The sequence below is a fragment of the Lepidochelys kempii genome, chromosome 3 (genome assembly GCF_965140285.1).
Source record: "Lepidochelys kempii isolate rLepKem1 chromosome 3, rLepKem1.hap1, whole genome shotgun sequence".
Classification (NCBI taxonomy): Eukaryota; Metazoa; Chordata; order Testudines; family Cheloniidae; genus Lepidochelys; species Lepidochelys kempii.
Window position 1 is genome coordinate 157,333,419 of NC_136382.1, and position 14,542 is coordinate 157,347,960.

The 14,542-nt window shown below is 43.5% G+C and overlaps 1 protein-coding gene across 1 annotated transcript in view; it reads right to left on the reverse strand.

Moving 5' to 3' along the window:
• The window catches only part of CAPN13 (calpain 13), a 62,445-nt gene extending 52,468 nt beyond the window's left edge, over window positions 1-9,977 (reverse strand). The window contains exons 1-2 of the mRNA XM_078851973.1: window positions 9,910-9,977; window positions 92-343 (exon numbers count right to left, since the gene is read on the reverse strand). Of these exons, the coding sequence (XP_078708099.1) occupies window positions 92-343; window positions 9,910-9,948 (291 nt within the window). The 5' untranslated portion in view covers window positions 9,949-9,977. The remainder of the gene's footprint in view (window positions 1-91; window positions 344-9,909) is intronic.
• Window positions 9,978-14,542: the final 4,565 nt, after the last annotated feature.

The following is a 14,542-nucleotide window of genomic DNA, read 5'->3' on the forward strand; positions in this document are numbered from 1 at the left end:
GTACCTAACAGCCATGAGATAAATCAAAGTTGTTGTCTTTTTACACCCAGGAAATCAGCTTCGCAATTGAAAGCCATCAGGAGGAACTCACCGTTGGTCTTTTCCACTGTAGGTAGCTCAGCTTGTCTGCTGAGAGCAGATTGGGACCAATGGAACTGACATGTGCTGGGAAGGTGTCATCTTCAAACAGCAGGCCTCGGCTCAGGTAGTACTCTCTCAGGAGGGTGAAATCCTGATTGTTAAATTTCTGCGGGCTCTGAAGGCTTCCAATCCTCCCCTTGGTTTGCCAGCCTAGTTCTAGCTTCTGATACGGGCCGGGGGCAGGCAGCATCATGCCTCTATCCTGTGAAGGAGAAAGTGTGTCAGCCATTGTTAATGGCCACTTCTGAAACACTGCCTTCCAAGCACACAAGGAGTGCCCAGACAGGATTCTGGAGCAGCTACTCACAGAAGGAGGTAGTCGTGACAAAATCCTTCCTAGCTGGAAATGCCTGGGGAAAGAGAAATGGTAAAAATGCCACCAGATTTATCTTAAACCAACACTGCCATTGCTTCAGATTCAATTCTAAGTCTTCCTGAGCAAACTGTCTGGGAAACACTGCAGTACTATATAGGTAATATAATAGAACATGGGGTGGGGTGGGGTGGACGGACAACAAGGGAGGGAAGGGAATATTGCTGTTGGTAGGGTGTTACAGAAGAAGCTATGGTAACCTAAGACATTTGTAGTGGGCCCAAAAAACACTCTCAGCTGTTGATTACTTTTGTGCATGATGTATTTTTGTGGGAGTTTACTTTTATTTTCTGAGCTCTTTGGACTCATTTTTGAATGCTTGATGGTATAGTCCACATTCAGATGCATACGGCTCCACCACTCACTGAGCTGTTGAGAGCGCTAACCAAAACAAACACCCCCTCCAGCCATTGCCCTGTCTCGGGGTCTGGTGCAAAGTCCGTTGGTGTTAATGGAAAGACTTTCAGGGATGGCTTTGTCTTAGGATCAATTTCTCAGATAACTAGGAGGCAAAAATCCCGCCCTAAATTGAAATCTGCATTTCATCCACACCTTCCAAAGTTGGAGGGATTTAGATCCATTGATTCAATTGGAGAGCTGAGTTAGGGCTTAGCTGAGAAGTTTAGAGTCATATCCAGACTTGGAAACCCACTGCCCTGCCCAGATTTGGGGGTGTTCTCAAGTTGTTTGGGTCTATCTCAACTAGGAATGCCTTTCCTTCTGCACAAGAGCAGCTGTCAGTTGGGAAAAGTGCTTCCTCACACAGCTGGGTGAGACTCCTCATTGGTTGCAGTCATGTGCCAGATGCATAAAAAGGACTAGTCCTGACGCTAGATGGAGGGATTCTGTCTACTTGTGGCCTGACACAGCACCCAGCACTGCTGCTGGTGAAGAATTCAAGTTGATGTGACTCTTGCTGTAGGCCCCTTCCCCCTTAGGGTTGTCAAAGGGCACAGCAGTAGAACAGCTCGTGAAAGCATCACCCGCAGTCAGGAATGATAGAGAAGAAGGGTTGAGGGCCACCTCAGAAGAACAGCCCTGAATCCACAGATATGGGAGCTCAGATAAACAAGTGTCCTCCCGGGCCTTCTGTGTCATTTTCCAGCCCCATTCCTGATCCGGCCATGAGATGAGGAGGGAGAGGGGCAGAGGTTTCAAAGACTCCCAGGCTTTGCCAGAGCCCCAGAGTTTTAAAGAGCAACTGGTTCCCGACTTAGTTATTCTGCTCAAAAGGGGAGTGTGAGGATTTTTGTTTGTACTGGTCTCCTGGCCTTCCCAAAGCCACATGTGGACGCACACATGCATTCACACATGGATATATGTGCTCTCTCACCTGGGGCCTTCTGTTACTGAAAGAACAGTCATTCAGAGGAATAAAACCTTCTGAGAGCCCCCTTGCTTCACAAAGGCTCTCAAGAGCTTTGTTATCCCAAGCCACACATTTCTGAGTCACATTTTAACCCCAAAAAGAAAAGGAGTACTTGTGGCACCTTAGAGACTAACCAATTTATTTGAGCATAAGCTTTCGTGAGCTCACGAAAGCTTATGCTCAAATAAATTGGTTAGTCTCTAAGGTGCCACAAGTACTCCTTTTCTTTTTGCGAATACAGACTAACACGGCTGTTACTCTGAAACCTGTCATTTTAACCCCAGTGTAGTTCTGGTTTTAACCTAAGCCATATCACCCTTCTCTAAAAGTACCAAACATTCCTTTGAGTCCTATTCCTTCCAACAAACACAACCCACCTTCCCTCGAATTCCATTCCAGCCATCTTCATTCATAGCATTTTGTTTTTTAAGCCCACTGGTCACTTTGGGCAGACGATTCATCGATTTTGAGGTAAAAAAAGGACCACTGTGATTATCTAGTCTGGTGTCCTGCATAACACAGGCCAAACAGCCTCACCCAAGTGATTCCTGCACAATGCCTGGCACTTCTGTTAGAGCTATAGAATATATTTTAGAAAGGCATCCAGGGTTGATTTAAAGACTTCAGGTGACAGAGAATCTACCATCTCCCTTGGTAAATTGTTCCAGTGGTTAATTACCCACACTGTGAAAAAGCTGCACCTTACTTCTAATCTGAATTTGTCTGGCTTTGGCTTCCAACCCCTGGATCTTGTTATGCCTTTTTTGCTAGATGAAAGATACTTCTGTTATCAGATGATCATCTCTATTTGTCAATATGCCTCCAACACTGGGTAAGGAGAGCAGAAGCACTAGTATTCAGATGAGAGCCTGGCTTCTGGTTTTGTTGTGAACATTTCACACAGGATTATTAAAAACTTCATTTAGATTCACCGAAACGGCTAATATAGCTTCCCCATGTTTTATAGCAGTGGTTCTTAACCTGGGGTGCACGCACTCCTTGGGGTACAAGATGCCCTTTCTGGGGGTGCCAGACATGCCAGATTTTTTAGAAGGTAAATCATCGAAAACACAAATGAAGCACAGACACGTAAGTACAACTACTTTGTTTCATCAAATCTATGTATATATTAACATTATACATTTAACGATTACTGTAATATACAAACAAAAATATATCTGGGTTTAAAGAACTGACCTACTTCAACGGCTTTTGACAAGGGGTGCAAGAACATATTTTGAGAACCAAAGGGATGCAGGCTGCAGTAAAGGTTAAGAACCACTGTTTATATATAGAGTATTATTGCCCTTCTGTGTAGTTAAAGTCCTTTCCTCTTAGGACCTTTAACAATCCCCTGGAAAGACCAGGAGTGTCTTGTCTTGTTATTTAATTTAAAAAAGCAATTTCATTTCAAGAAATCAGATGAAATTCAGACATAGCTCTCAGCTGACATAGAGAAAGAACATTCCTTTTTCACTTGCATTTTTCAATACAATGGAAATAAATCTCATGTAATGTACCATAACACGACAGGGAATGGTTTCTCCTTAACAAATACTCATTTGAAACGGTACCTAGGCCTTGTGCATGCTAAGATCTATTTCCCGCAACAGTGTTCCAGCAAAACTGATTACTAATTCCACAACTCAAATTAAAACTAACAGAGCTTAAAGGCTGGGACTGACGCACGCTCTCTCTCTCTCTCTCTCTCTCTCTTCTGACTGAGAACAAGGGTTTTTAGTGTGTGTGTATGTGTTTAATTACATTGTTTAACACACTGGGAATAATTTAGCAACTGGCAGTAGAAGATAAGGCAGATATACTACCCTCCTCCTGCAGAATAACTTCATCAGCTTTTCAGGAATCATGCTTGGATATGCACATGCGCAGACATACAAGATATTGCTCTGTCTGGTTGAAATTCACCCCTGAAAGAGAGCCTACACAAGGCCCGTGAATGATGTGAGTTCCACTTAAACTGGCAGGACTCAATCCTGCACCCATTGAAGTCAATGGTGCAGCTCCCCTTAACTTCAATGCATAGGATCAGACACTCAGACCCTGATATTTTATTGCCTTGCACTGTGCATAGTTATTTACACCTGTGCAGAGGGGGCACAAAAATATACCATTTTGATCTGGCAGCTTCTTACAATTGCTTTCCACTAATGTGAAAGACTATGCAAGGTGCAGGGCAAGGGTGAATCAGGCTCTTGGGGTTTAAATGCGACTTGAGTGTGTTGCGTTCCCCTTATGCTGGACCCCTCCACAACGAGGAATTTCACTCTGTGAGCGTTAGAAGGTTTCTTCAAACCAACGTCTGTGTTTGGAGGGAGCAAAGCATGGCACTGTGAAGATCCTGAAACACCCTCTATCATGGACAACCACAGATTGTCTCCCCTTTCTTCACAGGGGAAGACAATGCTATCTAGAAGAGGTAAGTCAGATAGGCAGGGATCCTATGAAAATGTAAGAAGTGATTATGTAATTAAAGATCAGAGGGGTAGCCATGTTAGTCTGTATCCACAAAAACATTGAGGAGTCCGGTGGCACCTTAAAGAGTAACAGATATTTTTGGGCATTAGCTTTTGTGGGTGAAAAACTCACTTCTTCAGATGCATGGAGTGAAAATTACAGATACAGGCATAAATCCACTGGCAAACAAAGAGAAGGGATGTGTGTATATAAAGTCTGCTGCAGTTTCCACGGTAAACATCTGATGAAGTGAGCTGTAGCTCACGAAAGCTCATGCTCAAATAAATTGGTTAGTCTCTAAGGTGCCACAAGTACTCCTTTTCTTTTTGCGAATACAGACTAACACGGCTGTTCCTCTGAAAAGAGAAGGGAGTTACCTTACAAGTGGAGAACCAGTGCTGACAAGGCCAATTCAATCAGGGGGGATGTGGTCCACTCCCGATAGTTGAGGAGGAGGTGTCAATAGCAAGAGAGGGGAAATTGCTTTTGTAGTGAGCCAGCCACTCCCAGTCCCTGTTCAAGCCCAAATTAATGGCATTAAGTTTGCAAATGAATCGTAGCTCTGTGATTTCTCTTTGAAGTCCATTTTTGAAGTTTTGTTGAAATATGGCTACTTTTAAATCTGTTCTAGAATGTCCAGGGAGATGGAAGCGTTCTCCTAGTGGCTTTTCTATGTTACCATTCCTGATGTCTGATTTGTGTCCATTTATTCTTTTATGTAGAGACTGTCCAATTCGGCCAATGTACATGGCAGAGGGGCATTGCTGGCCCTGATGGCATATACCACATTGGTAGATGTGTAGGTGAATGAGCCCCTGATGGTGTGGCTGATGTGGTTGGGTCCTTTGATGTGTCGCTAGAGTAGATATGGGGACAGAGTAGGCAACAGTGTTTGTTACAGGAATTGGTTCCTGGGTTAGTGTTTCTGTGGTGTGGTGTGTAGTTGCTGGTGAGTATTTGCTTAACTAGGGGAGCTGTCTGTAAGTGATGACTGGCCTGCCTCCCAAGATCTGTGAGAGTGAGGGATCGTTTTCCAGGATAAGTTGTAGATCGTTGATGATGTTCTGGAGAGGTTTTAGCTGGGGGCTGTACTTGATAGCCAGTCGTGTTCTGTTATTTTCCTTGTTGGACCTATCCTGAAGTAGATGACTTCTGGGTACCTGTCTCGCTCTGTCAGTCTGTTTCCTCACTTCCCTAGGTGGGTATTGTAGTTGTAAGAATGCTTAATAAAGATCTTGTTAGGAGTTTGTCTCTGTCTGAGGGATTGGAGCAAATGCTGTTGTATCTTAGGGCTTGGCTGTAGACCAGGGGTTCCCAAACTTGGTTCACGACTTGTTCAGGGTAAACTCCTGGCAGGCCGTGAGATCCTTTGTTTACCTGAGCATCCTCAGGTACAGCTGCTCGCAGCTCCTGGTGGCTGCAGTTTACCATTCCTGGCCAATGGGAGCTGCGGGAAGCAGTGCGGGCCGGGCCACCTCTTTCCACAGTTCCCATTGGCCGGGAATGGCAAACCACAGCCACTGGGAGCTGTGAGTGGCTGTATCTGTGGACACTCAGGTAAATAAAGCATCTCATGGCCTGCCAGGGGCTTACCCTGAATAAGCCGCGAGCTAAGTTTGGGAACCCCTGCTGTAGACAATGGATCGTGTGATGGAAGCTGGAGGCATGTAGGTAAGTATAGTGGTCAGTAGGTTTCCAGTATAGGGTGGTGTTTATGTGACCATCACTTATTTGAATTGTAATGTCCAGAAAGTGGATCTCTTGTGTGGAATGGTCCAGGCTGAGGTTGATGGTGGGGTGGAAATTGTTGAAATTCAGGTGGAATTCTTCAAGGGCCTCCTTCCTGTGGGTCCATATGATGAAGATGTTGTGACCTTGCACCCCATAAGGCTTTATGGAAATATGCTTATGAAAGTATATATGACATAACTGGAATATGTTTTATGCTACATATGCCATGTAACATATCTCTGTAAAGGTTATGATCTACTGAATCTATTCATCCTATTTGTATTCTTGTATCATTTTTGTATTCGAAGTTATGAATATTGGCTGTGTACTGGTTTGATTTCAAGTAACCTTAGTAAAGCATTTGGTCAGCTTTTTGAGAAAGGAATGTGCAAATTAAGTGCCCAATCAAGAAACACTTAATGAACAATGGATCTTGGAAGACTCCAATCCACATAAGAAGTCTACTTGAGGAAGTTCAAGGTAGCATGTGAACCATGGCTGCTACCTGTAAATTCTGAGTCATGCATGGACATGTGACTTGACCATGTGACTTCAAAACTCCATCTTGTAGCTGGGATTCTACACAAGGGGAGGGAAGGGTGTCCACCCACAAGAGAAAGTCTATTTAAACCCCTGGGAGACCCCTCCATTTTGTCTTCAGCTGGCCCAAGAGATAGCATCTCCACCCCCAAAGATACCTGAAAGAAACTGGAACAAAGGACAGTAACCACAGGGGTGTGAGTGATTGCTAGACCCAGACTAGAAAGAGGCTCGTCTGTAAAGAAGCTTACTGGAACATCTCGGAGGGTGAGGTTTCATCTGTAATCACTTTTTATAGTATTAGGCATAGACTTGCGTGTTTTATTTTATTTGGTAATTCACTTTGTTCTGTATGTTATCACTTGGAACCACTTAAATCCTACTTTTTGTATTTAATAAAATAACTTTTTACTTATTAAAAAACACATAGTATGTATTAATAATACTTATTAATTAACCCAGAGTATGCTTTATACAGGGTAAAATGGATTTATTTGGGGTTTGGACGCCATTGGGAGCTGGACATCTGAGTGTTGGAGACAGGAACACTTCTTAAGCCATTTTCAGTTAAGCCTGCAGCTTTTGGGGGATGTGGTTCAGACCTGGGTCTGTGTTTGCAGCAGGCAAGCATGTCTGGCTCAAACAAGGCAAGTTTCTAGAGTCCCAAGCTGGCAGGGAAAATGGGTTAGAAGTCATCTCAACACATCAGTTGGCAGTTCCCAAGGGGTTTTCTGTGATCCAACCCGTCACAGATGTCATCAGTGTAGCGCAAGTAGAGGATGGGCGCTAGGGGGCAAGAGCTGAGGAAGCGTTGTTCTAAGTCAGCCATAAAGATGTTGGCATACCGTGGGGCCAATGCAGGTACCCATAGCAGTGCCGCTGACTTGAAGGTATAAGTTGTCCCCAAATCTGAAATGGTTGTGGGTGAGGACAAAGTCACAAAGCTCAGCCACCAGATGTGCCGTGGCCTCATCAGGGATACTGTTCCTGACAGCTTGTAGTCCATCCTTATGTGGAATATTAGTGTAAAGAGCTTCTACATCCATGGTGGCCAGGATGGTGTTTTCAGGAAGATCATCAATGCATTGTAGTTTCCTAAGGAAGTCGGTGGTGTCTCGAAGATAGCTAGGAGTCTCATAGGGTCTGAGGAGAGAGTCCAAATAGCCAGACAATCCTGCTGTAAGAGTGCCAATGCCTGAGATGATGGGGTGTCCAGGATTTCCAGGTTTATGGACCTTGGGTAGCAGATAGAATACCCCTGGTCGGGGTTCTAGGCATGTGTCTGCACAGATCTGTTCCTGTGCTTTTTCAAGGAGTTTCTTGAGCAGATGGTGTAGTTTCTTTTGGTACTCCTCAGTGGGATTGGAGGATAGTGGCCAGTAGAATGTGGTGTTGGAGAGTTGCCTGGCAGCCTCCTGCTCATAATCTGACTTGTTCATGATGACTATAGCACCTCCTTTGTCAGCCCCTTTGATTATAATGTCAGAGTTGTTTCTGAGGCTGTGGATGGCATTGCATTTTGTACGGATGAGCTTATGGGGCAAGTGATGCCATTTGTTCACAATTTCAGCCTGTGCACATCTGCGGAAGCACTCTATGTAGAAGTCCAGTCTGTCATTTTGACCATCAGGAGGAGCCCATGCAGAATTCTTCTTCTTGTAGTGTTGGTAGGAGGGTTCCTGTGGGTCAGTGCACTGTTCAATGGTGTATTGAAAATATTCCTTGAGTCGGAGATGGCAGAAGTAGGCTTCCAGATCATCACAGAACTGTATCATGTTTGTGGGGGTGGTGGGGCAGAAAGAGTCCCCAAGATAGGACAGACTCTTTTGCTGGGCTAAGTGTGCGGTTGGATAGATTAACAATGCTGTTGGGTGAGTTAAGGGTACCACTGCTGTAGCCCCCTGTGGCATATAGGAGTTTACTGTCCTTTTTCCTCGGTAGAGAAGTAAAGCATGCATTGTAAATGGCTTGTCTCATTTTTATAAAGTCCAGCCACGTGGACGTTTGTGTGGAAGGTTGCTTTTGTATGAAAGTCTCCAGTTTTGAGAGCTCATTCTTGATCTTCTCCTGTTTGCTGTACGGGATGCTGATCGGGCAGTTCCTCAGTTTCTTTGGGAGTGTGTGGCACAATCTCTCACCATAGTAATTAAAGAAAAGGAGGACTTGTGGCACCTTAGCGACTAACCAATTTATTTGAGCATGAGCTTTCATGAGCTACAGCTACATCCGATGAAGTGGGCTGTAGCTCACGAAAGCTCATGCTCAAATAAATTGGTTAGTCTCTAAGGTGCCACAAGTCCTCCTTTTCTTTTTGCGAATGCAGACTAACACGGCTGCTACTCTGAAATCAGTAATTAAACAGTGTCTCATAATGCATATGCACAAGGGTGCTGAATTAAAGGTGCACAGGCAACCTTCATTCTGGCATTTCCTAACTTCAGAGTGCTTGGCTTTGCAATCTTAATGTTCTTTTAATATAGTTTTTGGTGCAATATTATATACCTCACTATTCAATGGCTCTTTCTGCAGTTTTCCACTGAGTCCGAAGTAGAAATAAGCCAGCAAGCAAGAACGAACATTTTGTTCCTACTTCATATTTGAACTATTCAGCCTCTTTTATTGCCCTTCAGAAAATGTTCCCAATCCCTCTTTTACAAATATTTCCACCAAATGTTGGCCTGATAGGCTCTCTATCTCTTAGGGGAAAACAACTGAACTTAGCCTTATAGGTTGTTAGAATTCTGGGAAATCAACAAATCCTGCCCACCCGTATTTCCCCTCCCGCAGTGTACCTGCATATTTAACCTTGACTACAGCCTGCTTTATGCATCACAGGGAAAGTCCTTTTTTCTTTATAGACCCTGTCCTCCAAGGATCTCAAAGCCCTTTATAAACATCAGTGAATTAGCTTCACAGTGCTCCTCTAAGATGGGACAGCATTATTTAATTAACGCCCCACCCCACTGGGAGGAAATGTTGTGCATCTGTACATGTCCTCTGTGTGAAAGCCAATAATGCCTCTGTACATCAAGACTAAACCCACAATGCTATTGTAAGTCTAGCAGATGTTATCTTTCCAGTGATACATGACACGGCCTTCTAACCCTTAACTGTCCATGAGGAATTCTCATGTACTATTCACAAAGTCAAATTTCCTTCATTTTACATAGACAACATAGGACCTTGCCAGTTACCTTTTTACTGCATCATTTAACTACCGCATACAGTGCAGTCATTGTTATCTTAGGATCTCCACTACCGATTACTTCTGATAACTTACCGTTCCACAGGGAGGTTCTTTAGAGGAAAGCAAACCCATCTTGCTTCTTTGAAAACGCTCTCTCTCACTCTCTCATTTTGGAGTCATATAAGCAAATCCTCCAGGTAACATTATACCTCCAAGACTAAGTTAGAATCCAAAGCCAAATCCCTTTTGTTGCATCTGTGATGCTTTTCCAGTACTAATATTTCTCCTATTTAATCTTTAAATAAGTAGAACAGCAAAGTGAGGTTTTACCTGTAATGCCTCCAGCGACAAAGTGACAGATGTGTGGTTTTCAGTCTCAGTTCAGTGCTGCTTCATACAAGAACTGCCCCACCTCCTTGAATAAATGCTGCCGGGGTGAATCTCAGTTCAGGACCAAGTATAGAGTCCACAGCGCAGGTGAAGCAGGGCCATAGTACACGTCTCTTCTATCTGACCTCTACAATGACCCTGTTTGCTCTCCTATTCAAGTTGATGGTTGGTCTCCTACAGTTTTTGCTACAACAGAGCAGGGTTTCTTGACTGCTGCCAGCTTTCACTTAATCAGTTTTTTTCTTGGCTCCACCAGGAAATGCTGAAGTTTTTATTATTGGAGCAGGAATGGGGGATGGACTGTCCACAAAGCGTGAAATCTATGATGGTGCTTCATTCCTCCACCTGTAATATGAGAAGCAAGTATTTCAGGCCAATACCTATTAATGCTTAAAATCTAATTCTACATCCTTTGTATAACCATAGGTCTGATTCTGCATTGTCCCACTCACTCGAGTAGTTCACTTTACTTTCTATGATACTGCTAGAGTGAGAAAGGATTACTCTTGTGAGTAAGGCTTTCTGGGATTGGACCCCGTCTTAACACAGCCAGAAGCCAAGGCTTAAAAATGCACCCAGTAAACACAACACTTTTGGGACCCCAATTTGAGGCATATGAAAATCAAGCCGTTTTAAGAGGAAATGTGCTCAGCACTTTCTGAAAATCAGGCTCCCTTAAGGGATCTTAAATTAGACACCCAAAAATGGAGCCAGTCAAATCACATATCGCTTTTGAAAATCTTGGCCGGCAATGTTAATCTGAATTGAAGGCTAAATGATATATAGGTGCATTATAGATATATAAAGATTAGATAGATAATCGAGCCCTAAAAACAAGCAACTGCCCACTCTGGTGAAAAAAATCCAGAGATCTCCAGAGGAGGAGCATATTGGCTTCTGCAGCTGAATCCCCAGCTCTCAGTAGAATAAACATTCTGCCTTTCAAACTATTGCATCAATCTGGAGACGTTCCAGAGGGACTGGAGGAAATAAATAAATATACAGACACTCAAGAAAGGTGGGTTCAAATGCTGATCTTTGCCTTGAGCCCTTCTACAAGTGTAATTATCACCCCTTATTCAAGGTAACAAGTTTAATCACCATGACAAGTGCTTGTTAACAGTGATGGGTGATGTGTTCAGGAGTTGCTCAGGATGGTCAGCATTGGGGTTTGACATGGGAAAAAAGTCACCCCAATATTTAGATCCTTATTTCCAAACTTATCCAAACTACCTGAAGTGCTTGGGTGTGGAAATCCCTTTGGGACAGGCTTCCTCTTGATTCTGGGTGGGCTGGAATCCCAGAAGCACAGAGGAAGGAGAAAATGAAGAACAGAGGGCATAGGTGTTGGAGCTAGGGGTGCTGCAGCACCCCCGGCTTGAAGTGGCTTCCATCATATACAGGGTTTACAGTGTGGTTCAATGGCTCTCAGAACCCCCATGATACAAATTGTTACAGCACCCCTGACAGAGGGGGAAAAAACATTAAGCAAATATTTCAGCCTCTTCAACATTCAGTTCAGGTCTGGGTCATACAGGGGATCACTGTTCCTCTAAAAATGTTGCTCGTTCATAACTACTTCTTACCTTGTGAACATTTCGGGGGGGACGACATTTCTGCATCAGAGTCCTGCTCTCAGTCCGGATTTCAGTGGGAAGCGCATCTGTGTAACTGAGAGCAGAATTTGCCCCAGAGTGCAAAACAGGTGCAGTTTTCCTTTAAGAGCAGTTTTACACTTGTCCTACTACTCCCCAATATATAAAAGCTGATTGCATCAAAAACCTGTATGAAAGTTCCTTTCATTTCAGGCAAGGAGCTCTGAGGTGATAAACACCACTGGTGCCAGCTCATCCGACAAGCATGCGTGCTCTGTTAATCACCTGCTCTCTGGGGAAACGGCAGGTATATTCCCCTCCAGGTATTGTGATTCGTTGTCTGGAACCAATATCTCTGCTTAAATGGTGGATTAACAATGATTTAAGAAATATTCATTGCAAAGTTGATTAGAAAGCACCATCAGCTGCCTGGCAGGGGATTTTGGTTATTGCAGCATGACACCATTCTGTGACTGTCAGCTTTTCTGTGGAGGGCTGTATTGATGTGTCCATTTTCACAGTGTCTTAAAAGTACTCAGACCCAGGAAGCAGACAGACTTATTTGTGTTAATGAGTGACTGGATTATTTGCTCTAAGTGTTTGTGATATTTACAAGAAATCCATGAGACGAATAGGCTAATGGCTGAAAAATGCAGGACCATGAATCAGGAGACCTGTGTTCTGTTCTGCCATTGACTTCCTGTGTGACCTTGGTCAAGTCACTTAAACCTCTCTGTGCTTCAGTTTCTGCTTTTGCAAAAGGGGGATACTACTGCTGATCTACCTCGGGGGGGGGGGTTGTGTGAATTAATTAATTAATTAATTGACTGCAAAGTTCTTTGGGATCTTGGAAGTGCAAAATACACTGCCATTTTTGTGCTGTCAACTAATGTCTCTGGGTTATAAAAAAAAAAAATCCAAGTATCAACAACTACTCAACCCTCATTCAGCTATAAATCCTATTGACATCGGTGGGCCAAAAGCTGAGAAGTGATGGGAACCTGCAGCTCCCAATGAAGTTAATAGGTGCTCAGCACCTCAGGATTTGTCCAGATAGAAGTTTTTACTGAGTACGGACTAAGCAAAGTTGGAGTAAAGACCTCAGGATCTGGTCCAGCAGTTTAGTGGTTAGGGCAGGGAACTAAGAGTTCTGGGTTTGAGTCCCAGCTTTGCCACTGAATCACTGTACAACTGTGGATATGTCCCGTAACCTCTCTGTGGTCTTAGATTGCCCATGTAAAATACCTGCATCAGAAGGGTGTCATGAGAATTAATTCAATAACCTTGGTAAAGCACCTTGAGCTCCTCAGATGGAAGGCACTAGAGATGCTTAGTGTGTTATTCTATATGGTAACGGTAATGAAATATCCTGCTTCAGCATATACAGTCATTACTGCAAAGGCCTGATAGGAATACTCCCCCCGCCGTACACCCCCCTCCCACACACACACACACTCTGCCCCGCACCACACATTTGGCTTGGTGCATTAAGGTGTTTTGGTTGGCTGTTTTGGGGGCTCCATCAGGATGGATTTGATGGGCCAGTAGCCTAAATCCAGTATGACAAGCGCTGTGCTTTTATCTGGAAATGCCATTTCTGCCCATTTATGATGAACGCCACAGTACTGCCATTTCTTTGGAGAGAAGAGTTTTCTCTTTCAGATTATGCACGAATGATGTTAGCTGTCTCCTCTATCTAAAAAGTGAGATTCCAGGGAGCAGGCTCACCCGCAGAGGAACAGAAGTGCATTAGATAGGATTAGAGCCAGCTAAAAGTCTTCTTTCAGAACTTTTTTGATGGACAAGGCCTTCTCGACCAACAGGAACATTTTCAGGAAAAATGTACATGACTAGAAAATTGTCACTTTTTTTGGCAGAAGTGTTTAAAATGAAAAATTGACTTTTGTGGGGGAAAAGTTGGTTTCATCCACATGGGTGGGGGGGGGGAAAAACCCTTACATTTCTACCCCCCCACCCTCAGACTGGAAAAAAGTGTGAGAGAGTTGTGATGGCGTGGTGGAGGGAAGGGAACCCACTTTCTTTTTATTTTCCTCCCCTTTTTCCAGTGGTGGGGAGAAGTCTTTAAAAAAGTAACAGAGAAAGTTCAGGGGAAAATATTTCTTCGGACCCCTTGTACCCTCTTCTCTCCTTTTTTAAATTCTAGTGAGGACAAAAATTTAAAAGTGCCCCCACCTTTTCCTTTCCCCTCCCTGGTCCCTTTGTTATTTTATTTATGTACGCCCTTTCCTCTTTTATTGCTTTTACCCCTACCTTAATGTGTTATGTCCATGTAGTATTGTCTGGTCCTGCCGCTCTGACGAGTTGCAAAATTGCATAATTCTGCTGGACAACCCTTGAAACATGCAGTATTTAGAAATTTATGCAAGCTGTAAGTCATTGACCTTTTTGTATTTCTCATTGTTTAGGGGTTTTTTTTTTATCTAAACAAAACATTTCCTTAAAATTAATTTCTAAAGAAATCCAGGACTTTGAGAAAGTGTCTGGATTTAAATTATGCCAAATCTGAAATGCTAGCTATAATTTACCATACGGAACAGTCACTCCTCCAGAAAACATTTGGGTATACCTGGGAATTTAAATTTCAAAAAACCTAGAAGAGCTCTAGGATTTAAATGTCATTGAGACAATGAACAAAGATCTGGAGTGCTGAGGGAAGTATGCAACTTCTTAACTGGGAAGAATAGCTGCAGTCAAAATGAATAGTCTGCCTAGGATATCAT